At 36.7% G+C, this 24,984-nt stretch overlaps 1 protein-coding gene across 1 annotated transcript in view; it reads left to right on the top strand.

The window, feature by feature from the left end:
* The window catches only part of NDUFAF2 (NADH:ubiquinone oxidoreductase complex assembly factor 2), a 54,849-nt gene extending 30,121 nt beyond the window's left edge, over positions 1–24,728 (top strand). Inside the window, exons 2-4 of the mRNA XM_068665851.1 lie at positions 4,317–4,406; positions 11,540–11,580; positions 23,579–24,728. Of these exons, the coding sequence (XP_068521952.1) occupies positions 4,317–4,406; positions 11,540–11,580; positions 23,579–23,836 (389 nt within the window). The 3' untranslated portion in view covers positions 23,837–24,728. The remainder of the gene's footprint in view (positions 1–4,316; positions 4,407–11,539; positions 11,581–23,578) is intronic.
* Positions 24,729–24,984: the final 256 nt, after the last annotated feature.

Here is a 24,984-nt window from a genome sequence, read left to right on the forward strand (position 1 = left end):
ACAGGACCGAGTTTTGCCCACTTGGAAGGCACTGTTCTGTAAGGCAGTATGTAAGAGGATAAGGCATTTAATTTTGTTATAGCTGTACATGACTCCAGCAAGGATGTTACTAAATAATTTTTCTATTTGCCAGCAAACAATTTTCTTGCTCTGTCTTCTCAAAAATAAACAGTATGGCTCTTCTTTCAAAGAATAATGTGTGATCTTTCTTCTTGATGTAGGTTTGTTTTTTCTTTCCTTGCCAAGTACCTAAACATTGTGATGGATCAGTTATCAATTCATGGACTGTTGGACAGTAGACCTTGTTTGCAAAAACTTAAATTCTCAGTATATGCTTATAAGAAGGGCAACATCTCGATGATATCTAGAGTAGGGTTTGTTAAGTTAACATTTTGGATTAAAATTTTGGACAGTCAGGCTAGCAACACTATAACGCTGTTGAAATAGTAGCACTGGTCACATTTACAAGAGTGAGAACTTATCTGGAGTACCAACAGTCCATCCTAGAAAACCTTTTGAAGTTTATTTATTTACATATCCTTTTCATTGAGAAACTGACAGTGGATTCTGTCAAGATGTGAAAAGTCATCATCAATGGAAATTTCAATGGAGAAGTAAAGTCTGTGTGTGGCTGTTACACTCATATCTGTTTCTGACAAAACATACAAGGCAGGGACATGTCTCTAGCAAAGCTAACGTTCCCTCATCTAAACTCAACTTTAAAATTTGGTGTTTTCTCTGGTGACTACAAGTACATTCTGACAACTGAAACAAAAGCAAAAAGCTTTCTCTCCTGTAAGAGACCACAAGGCTCATAAGTCTGATTTAATCTGTGTTAAACTAGTTGGGCCATATTTTTTAAGGTATATTGACTAGAGGCTTCAGTAAATGTAGAGTATTTGTGCTAGTGTTAATTGCTGGGTCAGGTGTCTGGAGGGTTGATCATTTCTCCCATCTTCTTGCTGAGTTTGACAAAGCTCTGAATTTACTGTGAATAGGTAGTTTCTGGTATGTAAGGTAAAAACTATCTTTAGTTTTTGTTGCAATGTGAACCTACCCTTAATCTTTTTGTACAATGTCAAACACATTATTTGTGGGATATGAAGAATACTTAATGAATGTTATTGGAAAGAAATCTCCTAATCAAGTGAATCAAACATGGCAAATTGTTGCTGTCTTGTTGGACATTAGTTGAAAGTGCTGTAGAACATCAGAGTAAGGTAGGAACAATAGTTTCGGTACATAGTGTAGGATTGTTGAATCTGTAGTTGATATAAAATAAGAAGTAATACTAAGGCAGCATGGTTATGATGCTGACACTGTCAGCTGGCATTTCTTTTAGGAAAAAGGTACTGGGGAGCATGGGAAGCTTTTTCCTTTGACAGTATGTGTTCCCAAAAGTGTAAACAATTGTCCTGACTTGAAACCTTCAATAGAAATCTGAAGAAACCCATCTTCCTTTGCAATGAAGATAGCACCTGCAGACAACTCTATAAATCCAAATTTATTGTTGATAAATGTAAGATGAACAGCAAAATAAAAATAGCAAAAAAATAAAATTAAAATCATGATTCTGGCTCCGAGTACCAGGTAATTCCAGCTTCTCTGGACTTGCTCATTCAACACAAGTTTAGTATTGGTTGGTCCTGTAACACTGTAAAACTGGAAATGATTGATTAATTTGATTGACTGATTGATCTTTGTTCTCTCAAGGTTAATGGAAATCAGAACCGCAGGATAATAAAGTAGCCTGTGGTCTCACTTGCTACTCTTAAAAGTGAAATAACTTTCAAATAACATTTTTATAAACTGTGAAAATCCATCTAGGGCTACTAGATATCTTTCAAATAATATATATATTGTTTTAAGAAACTGATATGGCAATAATTTTCCTTCAAATTACAGAAAAACACAAGCTTGGTATTCATTATTCAGCTTCATTTTGCATTTTGATATAGAGGGTTCTTCCTTTTTTTTTTTTTTTTTTTTTTGTACAGGTGTGGTTTAGTGGTTGCAGTGAAAATTACTAGTATTTTTTGTTTCTAGGAGAGGGACCCTTCCCTAGAATACATTGAAGTATTAAAATATTCATTTCATAACATCTGCATATGTCTACAGTTAACCATGTTTTTTGTCTGTAGAGAAGGCTGTAGAAATTTAGAAGGCAATCCATTAAGCCATTTGCTAGCCCCTCATGTCAGCAGGCTACATAATGCCTGTTAAACACTTTTGTTTTCAAGCTTTAATAGAAATTAAAGTCATCATGCTGGCTTTTAGAAAAACTGGGACAGAAAGGCTAAGAGGAAGTATGTGCAGTAAGAAAGTATACAAATCCAACAGTTGAAGTCAGTGTTGTAAGTGCATTACAAATGCAGAGAGATGTAAAAGCCACCAGTACTACTATGCAATCATTCTTCAAAATAACATATTTAAGAAATAATTTTGTGAGTTTGGCTCTCCAATGTGATTTGACTGTGGAATGCAGGAAATGATTTTTTTTTTACATGTGTCTTACAAAAGCTTGCAGCACAATGCAAAGCTTTGTATGTTAAAAGTAGATTATACATTCTCAAATAAAATATATTCTTAACTAAAGATGTAACTTCAATCACACTTTGAGGTAGCAGGTTGAAAAATACATTCCTTCTTTGCTTTTTCTTATGTTAATTTACTCACAGTGTTCTTATACCTGCGTAGGACTGAAATAATGGACAGTTTTCAAAGTGAAGCTGTGCTCACAGTAAAACGTAGTGACTATCCAACAATGGAGAAGAGTGTTAATTCCAAGACTTCTATAGGATCTGGCCTAATTAGATAGATCTTAAGTTTTTTTCTGGAAATCTTCCCAATAGGGAGAAAATAAGTCTGTATCTCTCTTTTGCTTAATAGGTAAAGAAAAGGTTGTTAAAATGATTTATCCTCAGTATTGTTGAAAAGAAATTATTTTAAGCAAGTGTACGAAGTATAATGTATCTAGCGTATACAAATTGTGTATTTATAAAACAAATAAATATAAAACATATATCTTTTAACACTGATAAAAAATTAATCTTGGTGATGAAGGCACAAAACACTGTATTTTCTGTACCTGATGATGCATCTCTGAAACAGTAAAAATGTTAGATACAGAAGTCACCAAAACTGATACATTGTTTAAAGGTAAAAAGAGATAGTATAAGCTAAAGAAGGTACTTAGAAAAAGAATTGCAATATCTATACAAATTCTTATTATTTTGCTGTATTAAATACTTGATAATGAACAATAGTATGCACTTCAGCTGTTAATCAGTGATGGGTTAATTGTAAGTACTGACTTTCATTATGAAAAACACATACTTTATACAGTTACTTCTTTCATTGTTTCCTCACCATGTCAAATTTCTCCATAGCAGCCTCAGTGCTAGGAGAAAAAGCCTGGGAAATGTTAGGCTTTTCTTTTGTCTGTAAAGAGTGGGGAACTTTCACATATTTCCCAGTATCTGTTAATTTAAAAACATTACAATGCTCTCTCACAAGTGAAAGCTTAGTGGTTAAAAATATTTTAAACGTTTTTTTTTTTCAATCTGAAATATACACCATATATTCTTCTGTACATTAGCACGGTATACAGCAGAGTACTGCCATATCATCAGTCAAACATTAATTTTACCTTTTGGGGTATAGTAGAATCTATGGAAAGGGTGTAGGTCATGGTTCTCCACACTGGCTCCTATTATAATGTATCAAATGTTTACTATCAGAGATATGCCTAATGGTTTTCATTTTTTAATACAGAAAATATTCAGTTTTCAAGTGCATGCGGAAAGACTCGTGCACAGAGCAGTTGCCACCAATAGGATTGATGTGGCCTGGCTGCTGGGCAAAGCTCACCAGTGAATCAACTGTGCTGGTTTTTGACTCTAGGGCAGTTTCAAGTTTCTGATTCTTCACCACCAGCGAAGGCATGGAAAATGTCCGACTGAAGGAGAAAATGGGTGATGGAAAGCTGAACGGAAACTTGCCTCAGAGAAGCATCCTCAAAGGGAGGGATAGGCTGAGGTGGACAGTTTGACTTGAAATATATTTGTCATTAGTAATCCAACTGAACTATAAAACATGCAAGCTTCTGTTAAAATTAATAAAATAGAATTTCAGATAGGCTTCTATGGGAGATGGTAATTGCCTGCCCAGTATTTTAATCCTTCATTTTTATCCTGCAGCCATCGTTACACTTGTGTAAGAAGAATTATTTCAAAACAATAGCATAATCAACAATTTAAATATTGTATATGTGTATATTTAACTTTCCCCCCCCCCCTTTTTTTTTTTTGCTATAGGGCAGATCATACCAGAGAGAAGATTTGTAGAAGCAATAAATCGGCAAGCTTATCAGTATGAGATGGGTGACTTTCCAACAGAATGGGAAGGTAAATCTTGAAAATTTTGGTTTTATTTCAATATAACCTTGCCACTGAATTTACGTTCAGTATTTTTAATGAAATGCCTGACTATATGCACAGGTTGTCTCTTATCTTGTCTTTTGAGTAATGCAGACTTTTGTTTAACTGCTTGGTTATTACTAATTTGTAACACAACCCCTTTACAGATAGGATAAATGTTTAGGAAGTCGGTACTTAATAAAAATGTAAATAATGCCTGTATGATCATGACTTTCTCCTATTATATGTGAAAATACTTGTGCCTGAGGGGGGATCAGATAGAATAACCAAAACTAAACGTATTAAACTTCTTAATTATGCCTTCACTGCAGTGCTAATTTGTATGTCAGTTGAATTATTGGTGGCACAGTGATGTTTGTTGTTGCTGTTGTTTTCAGAGTAGTATCTGTTTTTCTGCACTCTGGTTTCTTATACATCTCTTCGCACAATCTCTACTAGAGTTGGAGAGCCTGTAAATAATTAAGCATTTTTCCACCAGTACTGGTGAAAATTTCTATGTCCCAAAGTTTCAGACAAATTCAGGGAGGCTGGGGAAATTCCTCAAAATTAACTTAGCAGCCCCTGAAGAAAGAGAGAAAGGAGAGAGGGAATGTGAGTTGGTCCTTGTGGCTATAGGAGCTTGAGCCAAGAATGAGGTCAACTGAACCAAATGGACTATGTAAGGTAAGAAGGAATCCTCTGAAATGTGGGAATTCCACAAAAAAAAAAAGCTAGCCTGTGGGTTTTTTCTTCTTGAATGTCAATCTAAGGTGTATAAACAGTTTTGTGGAAATTTAAAATAAATTTTAAAAGCCAAAACTGGATTTTCTGCTGTGTTTGTAGAGGCATTTCAAAGAATTATCTTGCCTTTGCTACATATTGAGATATGAACTAGTGATGTGGGATGCTCTGAAGTTTCATCTCTACTTCTTGTCTGCTTCCTGTAAAATGCAAAAATTTTTTAGTAAGAAATGGAAAAGAATGAAAGGAGTAGAGGGTTCTAGTAATGCTGTAGAACACAGTCAACTGAGTGCAAAAAGTTTAACACAAGGTTTTAAGATGTGCTTCGCTGAAAGGCTCATAACAATTCTCTCCCTGTATTTTTCCTCTTTAAGAGGAAAGGAGAAATCCAATGTTTGCCAGGCTCAGAAGACCTGTGCTGAACTTTCACTCTGTTATCTCCTGTCCAGGCTCTTGAAAAATTCCCAGTGCATTCTTCCTTTGGGTGTTCACTTTATAGCTTGAGCTGACATGGACACTGATCATACCAGCAAATAGTCTGATGCTTTGCAGTAGGATTTCTAAAATACTTGCTGTTTATCTCTGAACAGTAGAAGATTAATATAAGATTAGAAGGCTGTATAATACTTCCTGTTATTGTTTTTTCCTTATTGTTGGATTTTGGGCAGGATTTTTAGTATTCTAAATACTCTCTGCTGGGCACATGCTTTTACCTCCAGGGGCCTTCTCTCCAAATACTGCATATGCACTCTGACATTTGCAGCCTCTCTGCTTCAGTTTTGTCTGGTTCATCAATAACATTTTCCTTTTCTAGCCTTGTCATTCTTTCCACTTAAATGACTGTACTAAAGTCTTCACTCCTTTTTTCTAGAGAGCTGCAGAGAGCTTTTCACCTGAGTTACCTTTGTTCTACCAGAGCTCAGCTTTTTCACTTCTGGCTAATCCTTAGTGACTATCTGATGTAAAGCCACTTACCCAGGCATCCTTTCCCTTTCCCCTTTCCTTACATCATCACACTGTGATGTAACCTAAATGAGTAAAAGTACTGTCCCTGGAAATATTTAAGGGCAGGAGCTGCCTGAGGAAAATCTGCATGAAATTAGGGGCAAAGGGATTGCTCACAGAGTGGGAGCAGGCTGCAATGAAATTTGAAGGGGGTCTAAGATAAATTTCATTGTATTTCTAAGACATACAGACTGTACTGCTGGTAAACTAAGGCGGCTGATTTTGGTGCTGTGTTTATCAAGTTATAAATACAAAATAGGCTAAGTGACACCAAGTAGGAAGCTATAAAGCAAGTAGGTAACGCAATCATCCAGATTACAGGCTCAGTGTGCATAAACTGCTTCTCAGACTTGGGAGAGGATGGTTGTGTGTTATTCCTGGGAATTTACCAAATACAGGGCTGAGGGATTGCTCCCGAAGGGTTTGACTGGAATTTTATCCCAAAGATATTAATTTTGAGTGCATAACAGGATTAAATTTCTTAAGTTATCAGACCTGTGAAATCTACAAAACACCTGAACGTCCATCAAAGCTTTTGTAGAATTGAAACATGCTCAGTGTTATAAGGATAGAAAGATAATCCCTTGTGTTCTCCTTAGTGTTAACTATTTGTGTGCAGCATATAAAGTCAGTTTTTGTTTCAAAAATCCAAAAATGTTTCCTTTTATATTGTAGTTTTACATTTAGAAAGTAATTCTGGCATACAAGTAGTACACATTTTTGTTTAGATGAGGCCTCTTACATTTTAGTACAAGGTGAGAGTGCATACTTTTCTTTTCCCTAGGCAGCCAACATGTAACCTTTCTGTGACATTAGTTCTGAATGTTCACCTACTGTAGAATGCGTAAGTTACCTCCTCAGGACGTGTCAATAGTGCTCCTGAGAGGAGACCAGTAATTTTACATACTTTAGGAGATTCATGAGATTGCATGCTTCTTGCAGCATTTTATTGCTTGTCTACTCCTAGTCCTCTTTTTTATTTTTTCCTGGTAACATTTAGTGATTAATGGGAGTCTTAATTTGCATGCTCACTTTTACGCTTATTACAGTTTGTTATATGCCAGTAGGAGTTTTAAAGTTCAATGGAAATCTCATGCATGCCAATGAGAATGCAAATGAGCACTGATGAAAGAATGCTCAGGTCGCAAGGTAGGAAACGTCCAACTATCTTGCTTAATTAACTTAAAAATTTCTTTTAGACAGAAGTCGCCTTACAATATGTACAGAATGTAGGAAATGCCATCCAGATAACATTAGAAGCAGCATTGTAATTAACTTGAAAGTAGAGGCAATCAATTCATTTTGCTAAAGCGCTGTGGGGGCTAGGGGTCAGGGAAGCATGTTTTGGTTGCAGTCAGTACATACACGTAGCCATCATTGCTTTATCTATTTTAAAGCATCGTGGCTGACAGTGCAAGAAAACATTTTGTTTTGTTGATGTAGAGGACGAGAGTGTTCATGTGGAAATCCCTTCCATTTCTTAAGTGTCACTGGACACTATGAGTGCATGTGTATGTGCGTTCAAATAACATGTAATAAAGCACACACCTGCCTTGTTTCCATCAACAAATAGGTATAAATCTGTTTACTAGTTTGAACCTCTTTTGACCAGAAGTGTAATGGAGAGCATAAAGAAAGCTGGGAAAGCTATATACTGACAATCCACCTCTACATTATATATACTGGTAGTATTTTTAAAAGGGAGAGTGAAGTGTGTTAATTTCAAGTTATCATTCTGTTGGATTTTGTTAAGGCTGGTGCTAGATGGGTAAGGTATTACTTATAATACAGTTTTTAAGCATTCATTCTTTTTTTGTTACCATGAATTTCTTATGCCTAACTTACAAAGGGCTGGTGTCCACTATTCTGCAACTCTGTGTTGGATGCTGAAGATATTGTTGATACTATAGAAAATTTGGAAGGCTTTTTTAAACTTTTGTTTGAAGTAGAACCATGAGAAAACTGTTGGGGATTAAATATATAAAAATCCCCCAGATCTTCTCCCTAAAGACTGATGAAGAGTAGTCAAGTAAATGATTTAAAAAAAATATCAATTAGAAATTGAAATAGAAAAGATTGATAAAACTATTTGAAACTAAAGTAGAATATACTAAAATGCACCCAATTCAGATGATGTTTTCCTTGCCTTTAATCTTGCAATGTATCCTGAGCTGTGCTTTATGTAAAATATTTCTGAATTGGATTTTCACAGAGGGAATATTGTATATTAAAGCTAACTAACTTCATCATCTTATGGCTATAAAGAGATTTTAGTGATTTTTGTTACCATATTTCTTCCTCATCTCCCCAGCAGGGGAGGAATTTTTCACTAAATGATGATTTTCTAATGCAGTTCATTAGAGATGCTAAAATGAGTTTACCTATAGGAAAATGGTCGCTCATCTTTGAGTCAGCAAGTTTTATTTAGGATTGAGGTGAAAAAGGTTTGTAATCCTGATGTTTGTTAAAAAGAAAGAAGGTTGATAACACCTATATAGTGTGTAGTTAAATGTTTATTATAGCTGGGAAGAAAAATAGCATGGTAACTATACAAATTTTTTGTGTATTTAAATAAATTCAGGATAATTATGGGTATGGTTGATGAGAAATATGCCTAAGCTGAGGATTGTATTTTTGCTTTTGAGTGTGGGTTCTAATTGAGATGTATTAATGAACAAAAACAAGTTGCATAATGATCCTTCTTCAGAGGTTTTGTTCACAGAACTTGTTGCAGTATATTACTCTTCACTGTTCTGTTTGTGGCTTGTTAAACTCAGGCAGATAATTAAATGATAATATCATTTAATAGAAGCATTCCATTCATCTGAAAATCATTAATGAAACAACCAACTACGAGTCTCAGCCACCAGTAAAAAAAAAATCTATTGTAGTGACTATATATCAGCAAGAGTTTCTAACTGCAGCTTAATTTTTGTAGGATTGCAAATTTTAAGAATCACTAGTTGTAATCTAATTGTTAAAATGCAGCTATGAGTATACTGGTATTGTAAGAAAATACTGGCAGTTTAAACAACGTTAAGTAGTCTTTAGGTGCTGAGAGCTGTGGAATTCAAACCAGTAATATTATAACAAACTACCTCCATACAACTGAGAAATTACACATATGAATGAAGGAGGATGATACTTTGTTGAAAGTAATCCCTTAAATTTAGAAGACTTAATAATTCATTTTTCACCAGACATTTTAAACTACTACTTTTCCAATTTTCTCCAACTGTGCATCTTTTATTGGTTAGCCTCCAGTAGACATGCTTCACTATACTTGATGTTTCTAGCACTTTCTTGCTTTTCTGTATGTGGTTAGAACTGGTGCTATATATGAGCAAAGATGACTTCTGTCACGAGGGAAGGCTTGTGTACCACGATTTTCTCTAATAACATTGTTGATCCTTTTACAAAAAGTGTCTGTAAGGCTGTCAGCTGAGAAGTGTCAGTCTCCATCACGCCAATTTAGGCACTGGTCTTACCAGATTTTATGTTTGAAAATTCTAATAAAAGTGAAGTGCTTGAAAGTGCTACAGATACATGCAAATTTTTTTTCTAACTCTGTAGAATTTAGTGATGTCATATGTTTGCATTTGCATTATCATAATGAGTTTTTTTTGCTTTCCAGTAACATAAAACTTCTGCAGAAAGGGGCTGATGTTGACTGTTCAGTAATCAGTTACTTCCCCACATTGTCATATTTGGGTCTAATCTTTGTTAGTATCAAAAGACTGCTGAGAAGAGCTGTCACGTAGTGGTGTTCGTAAGATGTTTCTGAAAGTGTCATCTGATAGACGAGAAACAAAAGTAAGACCTTGTTTCATATCATTAAAGATATTTCATTGTTAGCCTTTAATTAAGGCTGTTGGCCTTGCCACTTTTTCTAAGCTATGTAATGGCATTTTACCTCCTTTAATTCCATTCTTATATTAATTGGTAGCTATTTCTCCTAAAACCAGTTTCATAATATTTCTGAAGCAGAATAGCATTAGAGTTTTATTGTATGGATAATTGCACTTTCAGTAGCTGGGTGAAATTATGACTCCATGCAGCTCATAGTGTTTTGGACTTGCTGCATGACCCATTCCCAGTTCCCCCCAGCATCTGGCATAAATGGCATTGGAAAATTAAAATTTGAAATAGTTCCTTCTTAAAGCATTTCTGTGTCAAGTCAGACCAGGAGTTTGATTGTGGGATAACAAAATGTCATTGTTGCTCTAATTTTGAAGCACAGTAACAAGCATCTAAATCTTAATTATTCAAACGTACAAAAGAACATTTTGCTGTTTCTCTGCACTTGGAACTGTCATTCCTTATGTTTGTCCTTCTGCTCATTAGTAGCCACTTGCATTCTCCTACTCATTCATCTGAAAAATACAAGCAGAAAAAACAAATGTCTACAAAGTATGCAAACTGGCACTTAGCAATTCTGTGGATTTGAACAATTGTGAGAAAATGCTACAGTAGTGGTACTTTTAAAAAGATGGATATTGACTTGGTCACAATCAGGGAATGTGTTTCTCTGGTAACATCTGAAATAGAGTTGGGGCTCTCTATGATAGCTCATTGACTGAATGAAGTAAGATTGGACATGGCGCCACTTTTCCATCTGTAGCGGATCACTTTGGATTGCTGCATCTGGTCAGCAGTGTGGCGGGGGTGGGCACACATCTATTGGCTGTGGTTCATAATGGAAAACCAAAATCACAGGACAATCAGCATCGGCACTGCTTCAATTCACGGTCCTTTCCAGCATGAATTTACTGAGATGGACGGGGTGTGCCTTCCTTCTCTGTGTTACAGTACCTCCTCCTTGATGCAGCGTGTACCCCTATGCATCCATCTGTCGTGATGCAACCTGGGCTCATTCATGTTTGGGTCTGTATCTTGCATCCTTGTAAAGGAACTTCAGGCAGCACTAATGTCAATAAGAAGTTTTCAGGCTTTAGCAATGCCTGGGGTATACACAGGAATCCTTTTTCTCCTGAGTGGTCTAAAGCTTTTCATACTATTTAGTAGTCATCTTGTCATCTTCACAGGGTGAAGCTCTGCTTTGTATAGCACGCTTAACAAAAGGCTGGGCCTTGAGCCCTGCTTAAGCTCTGTTTCGGCAGTCTGGGTGGTATGTGAACTGTGCTTAAGCTCTCATAATAGGAGTGCCTTTTTTCCCTTCTGTGAAGACTGAGAGTATTGACATGGGAAATAACATCCTGGAACTTTATACTTTAGAAAATTATATTATGGCTTGCTAAGTTGTGGCAGATTTTTGTATAAATATTTACTTTCTGTTACAAAGTCATTATCATTTTGAGTTGTAATACTGGCTGTGGTCTTCGATATAAGCAATTGGATTTTTATTTCTTTTGCAGCTTGGATAAGAAAAAAAAGAAAGGATCCACCAACCATCGAGGTAAGTGATGAATTGTCTTTATGTTTTCAATTGTTGTAGTTAGACTACAATAATACATTTAAAGTGAGCTCATCTGTCCAGTAATTTGTCACTTTATGGAGAGAATTTAGTGCATTGCTTGCCTAATTTGTGAAATTTAGATGTCTAACTCTTAGGAAAAAAATGGGAATAAATACTTCAATGTCTTTAGTTGTTTCTCTTAGCTATGGGAAATAAGAGTCTTTTAAGATAATGATGGTCACACAAGAATTTCTTTAATCAGATGAATTCTCAAATTACTGCTGTGAATTTTAAAAACAGGTCCTCTACATATTAATAGTGTTTTTTTTTCAAGGTAGTTGACATGAAACTGTGGGTTTCAAATTCAGTTGCCAGTGTATCCATCAGTACAAGAAAATAAAATGTATTAACATTTTACAGTGCTAATGAGATGAGGGAGTAACAGCCATGACTTCTTCCATAAGTGGTTTCTAATGGAACAACGCAGTGAAATATCCTACCGTCTTTCATGCTGATGAGTTTTTAAAGAGTGGAATGAATTTAACTGTTGATCTGTGTATGCACAAACATGCACTCCTTACCCTTCACTTGCTTTACAAGTTGCTAAGTGCCAGCTAGAGTGATTGAATAGATGAAGCATGGGTAACTATAGAAGACTCAACTGACAACCAGAGGGTGTCAGGCTTGCATCAGTAGAAATAAACTGCATTGAATGCAGTGAAGCTATGCTGGCATGCTCTGGCCAAGGGCTTGGCCACTTAGGTCTTCTGAAGTGCACTGGTTGTGAAAAGTTGTCCTGCCTACCTGTATGTTAGTACGAACATGGGAAGTTTGTACATTAATGTTTACAAGCCATAGCTCACAGAAGTGAGCCTCCCGCAGAACTTCAAGCTTTTCAACATTTATCGCTGCCTCTTTTTCCCATTTGCCACTGAGGTTTTAGAGACAATAAGAAAATACACTCAATAATGGCAGAAAATTAAGTAAAATTCCTCCTCAAAGCTTTTAAGGACCTGAAACAAATGAACACACTTTGTTTTAACCTTCAGAGAAGTATTGTTTTGTTGTTTAAACTTTTTTTTTTTTTTTTTTTTTAAATTCCTGCCTTCTAATCCTAGTTATCTGTGCAGAAGGGATACTTCAGTAGGTGTTCTGTCTAAGCTTGGGGCTGACCTCCTTATAAGTAGTTGTGGCTCATGCTAATGGTATACATACAACTTTTATTTGTGAAAATATCACCTCATGTGACACTTGAAGATGTGGGGTGTTGCATGTCTTTTATCCTGTCATTTTCAAAAGCCAGACTGCCCTAATAAGGCTAAGATGAACCTGGCCCAGAGAACATGGACAGCCTTGGTTTTAGAATTGAGGCAATAAAGCTCCTTCTGGCACTGGAGCTGTTCATTCTGTATCCAAAGGAAGTCTCTGCTGGTAAGAGAACTGTGAATCAATGGTGTTCTCAATATTTTAGCTTCCAGAAAAAGCAGTTTGTGGAGGATTAGACATTATTGTGAATAGTGGTGCATTCAGAGTAACAGGACTGCTTATTCCTTCAGTTTCATAAGGTAATAGATCCGAAAAATTATTTAGCAGCAAGGTACTTTACCTGCAGGGCACTGCATTGACCTTATCAGAGCAGAAGTGATATACCAGGAATTTGAAAGGTAGTTACATTTTCTTTGGAGTAATCTCTAAAATGCTTTCTTTTTGCCCTCCTATATAAGAAAAGCTAGTTCAAATATATGTATATTAATTTTTTTTGTTAATTTGAAAATATTATAGTCACATTTTAAATGTGATACTCAGCTTGATTTTTTTTCTGTAATATTATGGGGATGATAAGCATGTCCTATTTTTCTTCTGATTTGAAACCCATATATCACAATATAATTATACTAGTGAAGCACATACAGATTACTGTTTAGCCCACATATGTAGGACTGATTGGCTTTAGTGTTTTAGGCACATAAACTTTAGTGGCTGCTATTTTGTGTTATATTCCCATTTTGACAGTAATGCTGATACGGTAAACTGCTGTTTGACAGCTAGGGAACCAGGGAATATTTCTGACTGTGTTTCTTGTTGAAACCCTGTATAACAAATCTCCTCGTTCTTTCATATATTTCTCACGAGGCTAGACTATTTCTGAAAAGGAATGCAAAGCCCACAAATTTTGTATTTTGTGCCTTAATGACATTTTACTGTCAACATATTGTAACACCACAAAACAGCATTACAGTTCCTGAAACATAAGTTTCTGCAATTGTGCCAATATTCCTACCCTTGTAGTCTGTATTAACACTTTTTTGATTATTTTCCATTTTTTCCACTGTCCATTGTGCATCTTTTTTTTAATATCAAATTTGACATGTGTTAAACTTTATTAAAATTTCTGTTCCCTTTCTCTATTCTGTTTGCCTACCATCCCCCTTTAGTGTGTGTGTTTGTTTGTTTTTGTATTTGTTAGGCTTATCTTTTATTTGGCTTCTTTTTTTTTTAATCTTAGGCTTATCTTTTATTTACCCCCAGCTCCCCATGCCTAACCTTCAGGGAGTTTAAGAGAGCAATAAGGTCTCCCCTGAGCCTCCTCATCTCCAGACTGAACACCCCGAGTGCCCTCAGCCGCTCCCCATAGGACTTGTGTTCCAGGCCCTTCACCTGCTTCGGAGCCCTGCTCTGGACATGCTCCAGTGCCTGGATGGCCCTCTTGTAGTGAGGGGCCCAAAGCTGGGCACAGCACTCGAGGTGTGGCCTCATCACAGCAGAGTACAGGGATCACCTCCCTGCTCCTGCTGGCTGCACTGTTCCTAAGACAAGCCAGGATGCCGTGGGCCTTCTTGGCCACCTGGGCACACTGACGGCTCATGTTCAGGCGAGCATCAATCAGCACCCCCAGATCCTTTTCCTCTCCACAGCTTTCCAGACACTGCCCCAAGCCTGTAGCACTACATGGGGCTGTTGTGGCCAAAGTGCAGGACCTGGCTCTTAGCCATGTTGAACCTCATCCCACTCGCCTCTGCCCATTAACCCATCCTGTCCAGGTCCCTCTGCAGGGCCTTCCTACCCTCCAGCAGATTGAGACTTCCCCCCACCTTGGTGTTGTTTGTAAACTTACTGAAGTGAGAATGAATGTGAGTTGTCCTTACTTACAGTGGTCAACACAGTGACCTTACGACACCAGCTAAGGCTATTAGACACTGTTCTTAAGGCTTGGTAATGTTTTGTAATCAGGCCATTCTTTCTTCCAGAAATACCTAACATCTTTTTTGTTGTTGTTACAAAGCATTAATTTTCATGCAGAGGAAATGGCTTCACATCTTCTCTTTAGATTGTAATTTTCCTTATGGAAGAATACTGCAGTGACTTCACAAGACAACTTGTTCAGTGTTGAGTGTTCCACATGCATACAGTTTCTTTCTTTCATATCTCCAACTGCATTCCCCCCTCCCCCCCCCCATTTTTGTAGGACAATCTTTTGTAGCAGGACTTTTGTGCTCTGGGCTAGTCATAACCCAAGAACACTGCTTATAGCCTTGGTTATTTCTAATCTGACCCCCAATAGAAGCCAAAGCAAGCTTCTGGGACACTGGAAGCAGTTGCTTGCCTTTTGATATTATTACAGATTGAAATATGCCAAATCTTATTCTCGGTTATGACAAGGGTGTAAACTTCTCAAATTAATGCATATCAAGTTGTTTCTTATCTTGTGTTTAAACTTACCCTGTTACTATGGTGATCAGGGTGTCCATTTTGATAGAAAACTTTGCATCACATCTGTACCCTATGTAAGCATGTGTGTGCATACACTTACACATACATATACACATATATACATACTGCTTTATAATATGTGAGAATCTGAGCTTGTATATGTATATTTTTGTATAGTTATATCATTGTCACCTGTCCCTTTACATGTATTGTGTATGATCGTATATGGTTGTCTGAAAATAAATTGTCTTTATATTTGTTCCTATGCAGCTCTAAATCATATTTTAAACAGTTTAACAAGTGATGAATAGTTGGAGTGTCACATTTCCTTACTGTCTGTATAGGAAAATAGATGGACAAAGCATTTTGGGGGAAAATAGGAAATCTATCTTGTCTAGAGAGGATTTTAAATAAATGAAAATATTTAAAGACTATAGATACTAAAATATTTTTAATCAAGTCCTATTTTGTAGAAGCATATTTGATAATTTATCCCTTTGTATTGAACTTTGTTTACCTGCAAAGCATTCATGTCTGAAATTATTACTAAAAGTTGTCTTTGGATATAGCACTTGTTTTATAGGAGTGATGTTTTATCAATGGAAATAATGTCTTTAAGAGGCTCCTCTCTTTCTTCAAGCTATAGTTAACTTCTCTTTCAGTATGACTCATCAAAGCCACTAAGTTGGAAGGTAAACATAAATACGCTGTCTAACATACACTCCTAGCTCTCATTTTTCCTTTTGGCTATGGATTTCAGTCCTTATTCAAAACATGGCACCTTCATATTTTGGATTTTTCACATTTCAATTCTAGAGGAAAGAGAAGTTGAGACTTCAGTGATAAAGCAACTTTGCATGACATTTACAAGCTTTGCTGCATTCTATATCTCCTATATTCATTCTGGGCCATTTATGCAAAACTTTAGCTTCTGTTGGTGCAGCTCCTAACTGAGATAGTTGCTGGATGCATAAGATACTTCTAAGCTTGGGTATGATCAATGATATTTAGCACATAGCCAGGTTTCCCCCCACATAGATAGTGGGAGTCGTATCAAAATTGATTTAGGTATCTTGTATCTAAGACATATTGAGTTTTCAGCTTCTAAACTGGAGATAAAGAATTAAGAGAGAGATTTTTAAGAATGAGGCAAACGTTAAAAATATCAGGCATCTAGTGAGGTTTTTTATTCTATTCTGTGTAAAACTTCCATTTGTTTTCTTTAATATTTCTGATTTCAGTGGGCACGGGAGTTGTAGAAGCTTTTAAAGAATCCTAATGTCTGTAACACAAAGTACCTCAGTGTATTGAGAAATTTAAGCCTTGTTTTTTCCCTGCAACAGACTTTGCAGCTACACACTGCTCCTGACAATGTCCTGAGGCTCAAAAGCATCAGAGTAGCTTGGCATTGTTTATGACCTTGTTGGTAGAACGGAGATAGAAATAAGGTTACAGGCAATCTTGGGGTGCCAGAAAATGTGTGAACTATAACCACAGAACAGGTTCTCATGGCAGTGCCTAGAGAAACTGGTATGAACAGGAATGTGGTTCATTTCTGAACCTGCCAGTGTGATAGCCCGCAATTGCCAGATGCCTGCCTATAGTATCACTACTCTGTGAAGACACATCTTTATACTTGAAGATGCTGCACTGTAACCTAGGTGCTGCTTTCTTTGGTGTCCATACAAAGCTGCATAGCTAGAGGTATGCCCTGTTGAAATCAAAACCTCACTGTTGCTTTGTATGCAGGTAATAGATGGTAATATTGGTTTATTGGTTTATATGTGGTAATATGTGTGCATATATGGTAATATTTCATGGGAGGTAAAATAGAATTGCATGTTTCTTTAACTAGTGCCAAAAGCCTGGAAATAGTTTGAAATAAGAAGTACCATAGTGAAGGAGTTCTTTTCTCATGCATTATGTACTCGTTACACAGTAATAAAACGCAGTAGCTTCTGAATTGCATAGTTTTATAATGGGTGAAATGTTGAGAGGGAGAGAAGAAGGGAGGAAAAATGTACTTCAGTGACTTGTAATAAACATCAAGTTTCAATGGTTGTCCCTCCCTGTCCACCCCTCACCCCAGTAATTGCACTGAAATTGCATTCTGTTTGGTTGCCACAGTGCATACCTGCTTTTCCCATTTGTTTGATCATAAGAATTATTTATTCGAGAGATGGTATGCTATAAGCTAGTTTCAGTCATGGAGATTCATTTATACAGAATTTACCTTCCTTTAACCAGAATGGGGTGTAGTTTAGAAAAATTCATTGTTTGACACTGTTTGGATTGCACATTATAGTTTGCTTTTATCTTCTTTCATATGCTTCAGCTGAGAAGCTTCAAAATGAGAACTCTGACATGGAGATTGTACATTCTTACTCAGAGAATAGGGTTTAGCAAATGAGCATTTTATTCCTGTAGCCACAAGAAAGCTGTGGAATATGATTTATAGTTCTGGAAAATGCTGTTAAAAAAGCAAAGGGATAAACAGCTCTTCTGAGCAAAATACTTTCCACCGTTATTGTCAGGGATCACAACCATGATTGAAAATTTGGGATGTATTCAAATGATTTGACTTGCACTAAATAGTATTTTATGTAGTAAATTGTGCATGATCCCAGTGTGGAAGGGCATTGTACTTGACAATATAGAGCTCAGCTACAAAGCCTAAATTAAAGTGAGCGTTCAGAGAAGTTGCTGGAGGTGGGATTTGAAGAAGCCATTGTCTTTTAGAGTTTTTCCTCTTATTCATTTTAACTTTGTTTTCAGATTCAAAACATGGGTGCTTGTCAACATCCACAGAAGATTATGGAGGTCCCCATACCACTTGCCCGTGTTGCAGATCCCAAGGCTGTATGGGAGGGAGCTGCAGCCACTCCGCTGGTCCTGTCAGTGTGGGTGGGAGTGCATGGAGCATTGATTGGCTCTGTCTCATAATTCACTGTCAGCACAGCTGAATGGGGGTGGAGGGAAAAGTAAAGTGTACCAGGAAGAGGGCTGGTACAGATTGCATCATGCATAGAGTAAGGGGAAAGCAAGCACCAAACTGGGACTGAGTCACAGCTACAGTTCCTTGTTTGCTCTGTAGGCACCAAGGCTATGTGGTGCTGCCCTTTATTCCCAGCAGACTGCATTGGTGCCAGGCTACTGTATGATTTTTGCTGCTTTTACATAGTTTCAGCTTTGGTCTTGAACATTTCTGTGGTTCTGTACAGAAATCTTTGCTGTATTGCAAAAATAAGTCAGAAGCAAACCCATTCTTACTCCAAGTGTCTTCAACACACCTTACATTCCAGGATCTGTGCCTTTCCTCTTCCTTTTCCCTCTCATTACAACATTCTTGCCAAATGTGTGTGCCACACTGTAGTGCCTTAGAAACTCCTTAAGCCCATGCCAGTTATTTTGTAGCTCAGGAAGAACAATACAGTAATTCAGTCATAACTACCGTTGCTTATGCGTAGGTTTGATTTACACAAAAATTGCTGTGAGTTAGCATTAGCATTGAACAGATTTAACTTGGCAGTAAATATGGCACTGTATCTAAAACTAAATACTGGGCTATTACTAAAGCATCTACTTGTAACTAATATATTGGTTTAACACACACTGTTTGTGGAGTGCTTTAAACCTTCATTGCAAGTTTTGTGCTGTTACTGATTAAAACCAAAGAGCTTGCGCACCTCTCATTTGCAGCATCAGGAGCTCAAACTAAAAACTGTTTTCACAAGGCACAAGCAGCATTCAGCTTAAGTAAACTTTAACAGATAAACCTAAGGAATTACTTTTCCCTTACAGAATAGTGGGAGTGAAAGTTTCTCTTGCCAAAATGCATGCAGTACCATACAGGTCTGTTTCTGTATCTGCATATGTTCAAGGGGTTGCTGCTGGTTGTAAGTAAAAGTAAGTGTTTTTAAACAGCAGTTATGCTCGTTCAGTAATTTGTAGTTTATCTGATTTACATTCAAAGGTCAAAAAAACTGTTGTACAAAACCTAGACAATGAAAGATGCCTTAAATTGTCATGTATCCTACCAAGATAATTCTGATCAGTTTAGTTTTGAATTATGTAGGGAGCATCCTTCTTAAAAAATAAGATCTATTGTACAAAACACAGTCTGTATTTTAGTGTTACAACTAGTCAGATATTTGAAGAAACAAAACTAAGTAAAGCAAATCTTGGATTGATTTGACTAATACCAATTGTTGATTGACCAGAGATATTTAGAATATCTCTGTATAGAATTAGCAACCAGATGGCTCAGTGTTTGATTTCAATCAGTATTTTAATAAAGTCAGATAAGTCTTTCTGGTTTAAACTGCTCTTCTGTTTTTTTTCCATGCATTGACACAGCCCGTCATTTACCACATCGTTTGTAATTCCCAGCTTGGTGCTGCTGAGCTCATGCTCAGTTGCTGAGTTAACAAGACCTGTCCCAGGTCAGAACATGCAGTGCTTCCCAGTGAGAAGGTCATCTCTTTGCCTCCTAGTCTTGAAATATGCTATAACATCCCTTTATTTTGTCTTGGCTATTTAACATGTGGAACTGGAAAAGGGAGTTTAGTGAACCAGTTTGACAATACCACAGAAGCAGATGATTTGACATGACATCTAGCAGTTTGCTGGACATTTGGTTATTTTGTCAGTAAATGAAAAATTCTGACATTTAAAATTGTCTCACAATCAATTTTTTGAATATTGTTTCAAAACAGATTTTTCCCTTTCTGTCTCTCTTCTTAAATTTTTGGTTTTAAAAAGGATTTCTGCTAACTTAAGTAACTTAAGTTGGAACAGTTCTTAAGGCAGCATTAGGAAGCTATTTTTTTATTTTAATCAGTATACAAACCCATCTGAAATAGAATTTTTGGCCAAAAATAGTAATACATTAAGCCCTTGGATTTATGAGCTTCGATGTAGTGTCTTTAGAAAATTGTCTGAATAGAACAAAAAAAATAGGTAACATTGTTAAAATAACCTTTAAACAAAATTCCTGTGGATATTGTCACATAGTACTGTATGTCTAGCCACCTTTATCCTTAGAGCTAGTTGCTCATAAGTCTGGATTGTCCTTTGCCTTCAAGAGATCGAAAATGCTTCATGAGAGGCAAGTGGTATTATAACCTGTGGATGGCTTGAAGACATAGAGGAAAATGAGAAGGAAGAAAGAGGAAGGGGAGGAGGAGTTCTTCAGGTTGAAGAGTTCAGGGGTGCTGCAGGATAAAAGGGGTGAAGTACAGGCATTTGCCTGTGGAGAAGGTGAGCAAGAAGTAGAAGTAGTCTTCAAGGACTACTTGCACTTCAGAGCAATACCCCAGCTGTGGGAATAAGTAAGTATAGAGAAACTTATATTGCATTTATGGTATTTTCCTACCAGGAGGAACTAATCTTATTTATTCTGTAAGTCTGTTTGCTTATTCAGAAATGGTAAAGCAGCAACATTATGAGATCCTTGAGGAGTGAAAGAACAGTCCACTCCAAACCTTCAACGCAAAAAGCAGGTCCTCTGTCTGCACTTACAGCCACTGAAAGTCCTTTGACTGGGGACAGACATCTGAATTTTTCTCTTTTCCATAGAGGATAGACGTAGTTTCCAAATAACAGAGAATGCTTGGCAATACGTCTCTGTGCATATTAAGTGAGAGCTCTAAACAAAAATGCAGCTTGCAAAAGTTTGTAAGAAAAAGCAGAAATTACTGAAAATCCCTCATCAGCTCACTCAGATGTAGCGGCTGGAACAGGCACACCAAGAGGGTCACATGCCAGCAGCATGAAATACAGTGTGGTCCCTTTTGCAGCAATGCACTTGGGAGTCAGCCAGATGTCCTGGACTGTGCTGCCTCCATGAGCAGGTCATCTTTTGTTCTTTGTTGGTTATCGCATTCAGATTTGGAACTACTGGGATTCCTTGGATTTATCTATTTATTTATTTAAATGCCTGTAGTGGCAGGGAAACTTCAGTCTCTTAACTGCTTCAAACTGTAGTGCCTATGGTAATTGAGCCAACAGCATTTAGATATACAATCTCAATGTTTAAAGAATATGTAAATTTTAATGAGAATTGAGAATGAAGTAAACAAACAACAACAACAACAAAAAAGAAGTACTTAGTGTCTATGAAGTACTTTCACAGAACAAAGTATCAAAGGACAAGATGTTTGCTCTAAGAAGACCCTGATCTGTTTGACTCAATGTCTCTATTCTGCTGCAAGATTCCTGATTCACATTTTCTTTGGTTTCATCACAGGAACCCTAAATTCAGTACATGTGTTAGTAGCGTGAATTTTATGCATAAACTGGATGTGCAGTTTCTTTCAACCTGAAATTTTTGTCTTGATGTGATTGTATAGATTCTGAACAAAGAACTTCTGAATTTTTTTTTTGGTGTATTGGCTAATGACAACCATTTCTCATGCTTTTTTTCAAGATAAGCATGGTTATTTTACTAAATTGCAGCTATACTTTGGCTACTGAAAGCTGATAAAAGAGCTTTATCTGAGTCCAAAAACCAGATGATGATTATACATCAACATGTAAAATGGGCTTAAAGCACTCAGGATTTAGTTACAGCTGTTATTACTCTGCCATATAACATAAATTTGTTAAAGGAATCTTAAAAGATTTGAAGTTATAAAGTAGTTGTTCACAGTAACTGAATTAAGTTCCTATTTTAATAAACCATTTTGTGCTGTTATAGCAGATACTATGAAGCAGTCTTCAGACATCACAAAGGTATATGCTCTGATTTCTTAGTAGTGGGGTAGCACAAGCACCCCTTGAAATCAATAAGGTCATGGTTGATTTATGTGGTAAACAAGACAGAATTGAGAGATGCAATAATGAGGTTTTGCTTTATCGGCTGTTGAAAATTTGGCCTTGTTACACTTGGTAATACTTTTTTTTTTTTTTTTTTATGGGAGAATTTTCCCCACTTCCCCCTCCAGTCTGCAAAGTCATTTTTATGCTGCTTGTGTATTTTCTCGTTATATAGGCATGTGAAGTGTTTTGCCTCTGTTCAGTATGTTTGTGCATTTAAGCAAACAGGCAATTAAGGACTAAGGAAAATATGTTAATATTTATATCTAAGTGATAAGGCTTTCTTTAAATACTGCCTTATATATATATCTGTGTTCTTAAACGTTGCACATACTTGCTATGTCAACTCTTGGCAATATCACATGCATTTTAATGCTGTTCCTAAAATAAAGCTGTGGTCTTCTGCACAGAGAGAAGTGTACTGGTCTGGTTTCTCCCTAGCTCTGCCATGTACTTGTAACTTGGAGAAAGCTGCTCAGCTTTTTCCTCCTCTATCACAGTTCTGAATTTGGATATTAGCAACTTCCTTGTTAAACAGTTTTGGTTGCAATTAAGTTGTCTTTGGGTTCAGAGTATTGTAAAAATTCATATTGCTTTTCTGCTGCTGCTCTACTGCTCTTCACTATCTGCCCTAACAAAAGCATAGGCAAGTTTTGTTTGCAGAATTTACGTCCTTACAAATCAGCCTTACAAATCTGATAGCTAGAGTTAACGTACAGCCAGCCTAAGTGCTGGTGCACGCAGTGTCCTTACCACAATACCCAGTTGGCCTTTACTGGCAGGCAGTTATCAGCTGAGAATGTGTTGGCTGTACCAAGCTGTCTTCTGGATCTCTGGGACAAGGTTTACCACAGACAGTTTTGTGTGTTTGTTTTTTTTTCTTTTTGTTTTTGTTTTTCCTCTCCTGAATTACTAGTGCCATCTCAGTAATTTGAGTTCTGTCCTACCTCCTTTCAGTTATTTTATTTATCATGTATTTATTAATCTTGCATGGCTTTAGCATATGCACTAACAGAGTCAAGGTTGTCCATCTGCATTTCCCAAAACTGCACCCTGGGGCACAGCTGCCTGCAGTTCAAGGCATAGTGGGTTACAGGAGGAAACACAGGTAATAAATAGCTGTTTAGCAGTAAGTCCTACATAGAAAATAAGGGTAAAGGAAACTTGATTTTCAATGCATTTGTGGATGACTATCTAATTATTCTTCTTTTTGATCTAATAGAATAGTGAAACTGGGACATTACAGTACAGCTTTGCTTCAACAACATAATCAGAGCATTAACATTTTAAACTAGGGCTGAAATTGCAGTTGTAGAAAAACAATTAATTTTACTACATTTTATTTTACCTACAGTGCTGAACACTTCGATTATAAAATGAAGAAACACAATTTCTTTAAAATGTTTCATTCCAACATTGTGCATTGCATTTTCATCTGTTGTATCTAATTACCTTTCTGCTGTGTTTTTAGGAGATTCTTAGGAATGAAAGTTATAGACAAGAGATGGAGCAGAAGGTCAAAGATGTGTATGAGAAGGATAAGCTTCTTCAGGCCAAGGAGTACAAGGAGGGACTTGTTGCTGAACCAGTTCGTACGCACGTTAAAGGCCACGCATCAGCTCCTTACTTTGGAAAGAGTGAGCCTTCCCAAGATCCAGCAAGCACCGCAAACACCTTTCAGCCGGGCTCCTGGATCCCACCAGCCAGCGGCAGTAATCAACCTAAATAACCACCTGTAATACAGATACTGGCAATGGATAAACACGTCAGCAGACAAGCTGACAGCATAAACAGGCCTTACATATGGCGAGTGTGTGCTCAACTGGTATTAAAACCAAGTTCCATGTATTTTTGCAGAACAGTTCAAATAAGTTTAGTTGTGACAAACTACTGTAAAATGCTTTAATGTAGTGAAAAATTGGATGCATTAGTAAGTTCATTCTCCGCGGTTGCTGTTCTTCCATTATTCCATTATTCTTTATTCTTTAAGTAATTTCAGGTGGGTTTTCTGGATAACTTAATTTTCTTAAATAAGTTGCTTTTTTTTCTTGAAGATGGATTTATTTTTTAAATCGTTTTTGATGTAATAAACTTTGGCTAATTAGTACATTTAAATCATCATCCCAAACATAGGCATTTCATATAGTTCTTCAGAATTCCTGTTCACTTCTATGACAGTGCCCAGCATTGCTGAACTTGCAAGCTTTCCTCTGGCAGTTATATGGAGAAGTTGATTTAATTAACAGGAATCACTATGACACTGCAGTAATTTTAGAGACATTCTTGCAACTTTAATAAAGGAATTAACATATTTGAATAAAGTTTTACTTGAAGCCAGCAATAAGCACAGGATAAAGTCAGAGTTAGACTGTCTATTGTTATTGTAAGAGGTTAGAAGCATTTAGTAAAGATGGTGAAAAATGGCAGGGAGGTTTCAGGAGAAGGGATTGGCACTAATACTCCTCCACCCCACAATGATTTTTTATGTCTGGTATATGCTAAGACTTCCCTAAATTATTTGATGTGTTTGGTTCAGATACATAAAATGTGCGCATTGTTTGCTTAGAAATGATGCTTGAGAACTTCAAGTCAAAATAAAGTCCACACAATCTTTTGAAAAAGTATCAAATTTATTTATGCAGTGCATCCTTAATCAGTTCTGTTCAATGTGTTTTAAACTATGTACGTGCTAAAGGTGGCATACACATTTGACACTTGAGACAACAGCGACTTAATCCCCCGTACCACAAGATGTGGGTATGTCATTCTAATAATGCTTGCCTTGACCAATAAAACTAAAAGATGGTCATCAGTTTCTGGTTGCAGGTAAGTACTTCACGTTTACTTGAAGTCATTTCACTTAAACTTCCCCTTCTT

Source organism: Anas acuta, chromosome Z (genome assembly GCF_963932015.1).
Source record: "Anas acuta chromosome Z, bAnaAcu1.1, whole genome shotgun sequence".
In the NCBI taxonomy this organism is placed as follows: Eukaryota; Metazoa; Chordata; class Aves; order Anseriformes; family Anatidae; genus Anas; species Anas acuta.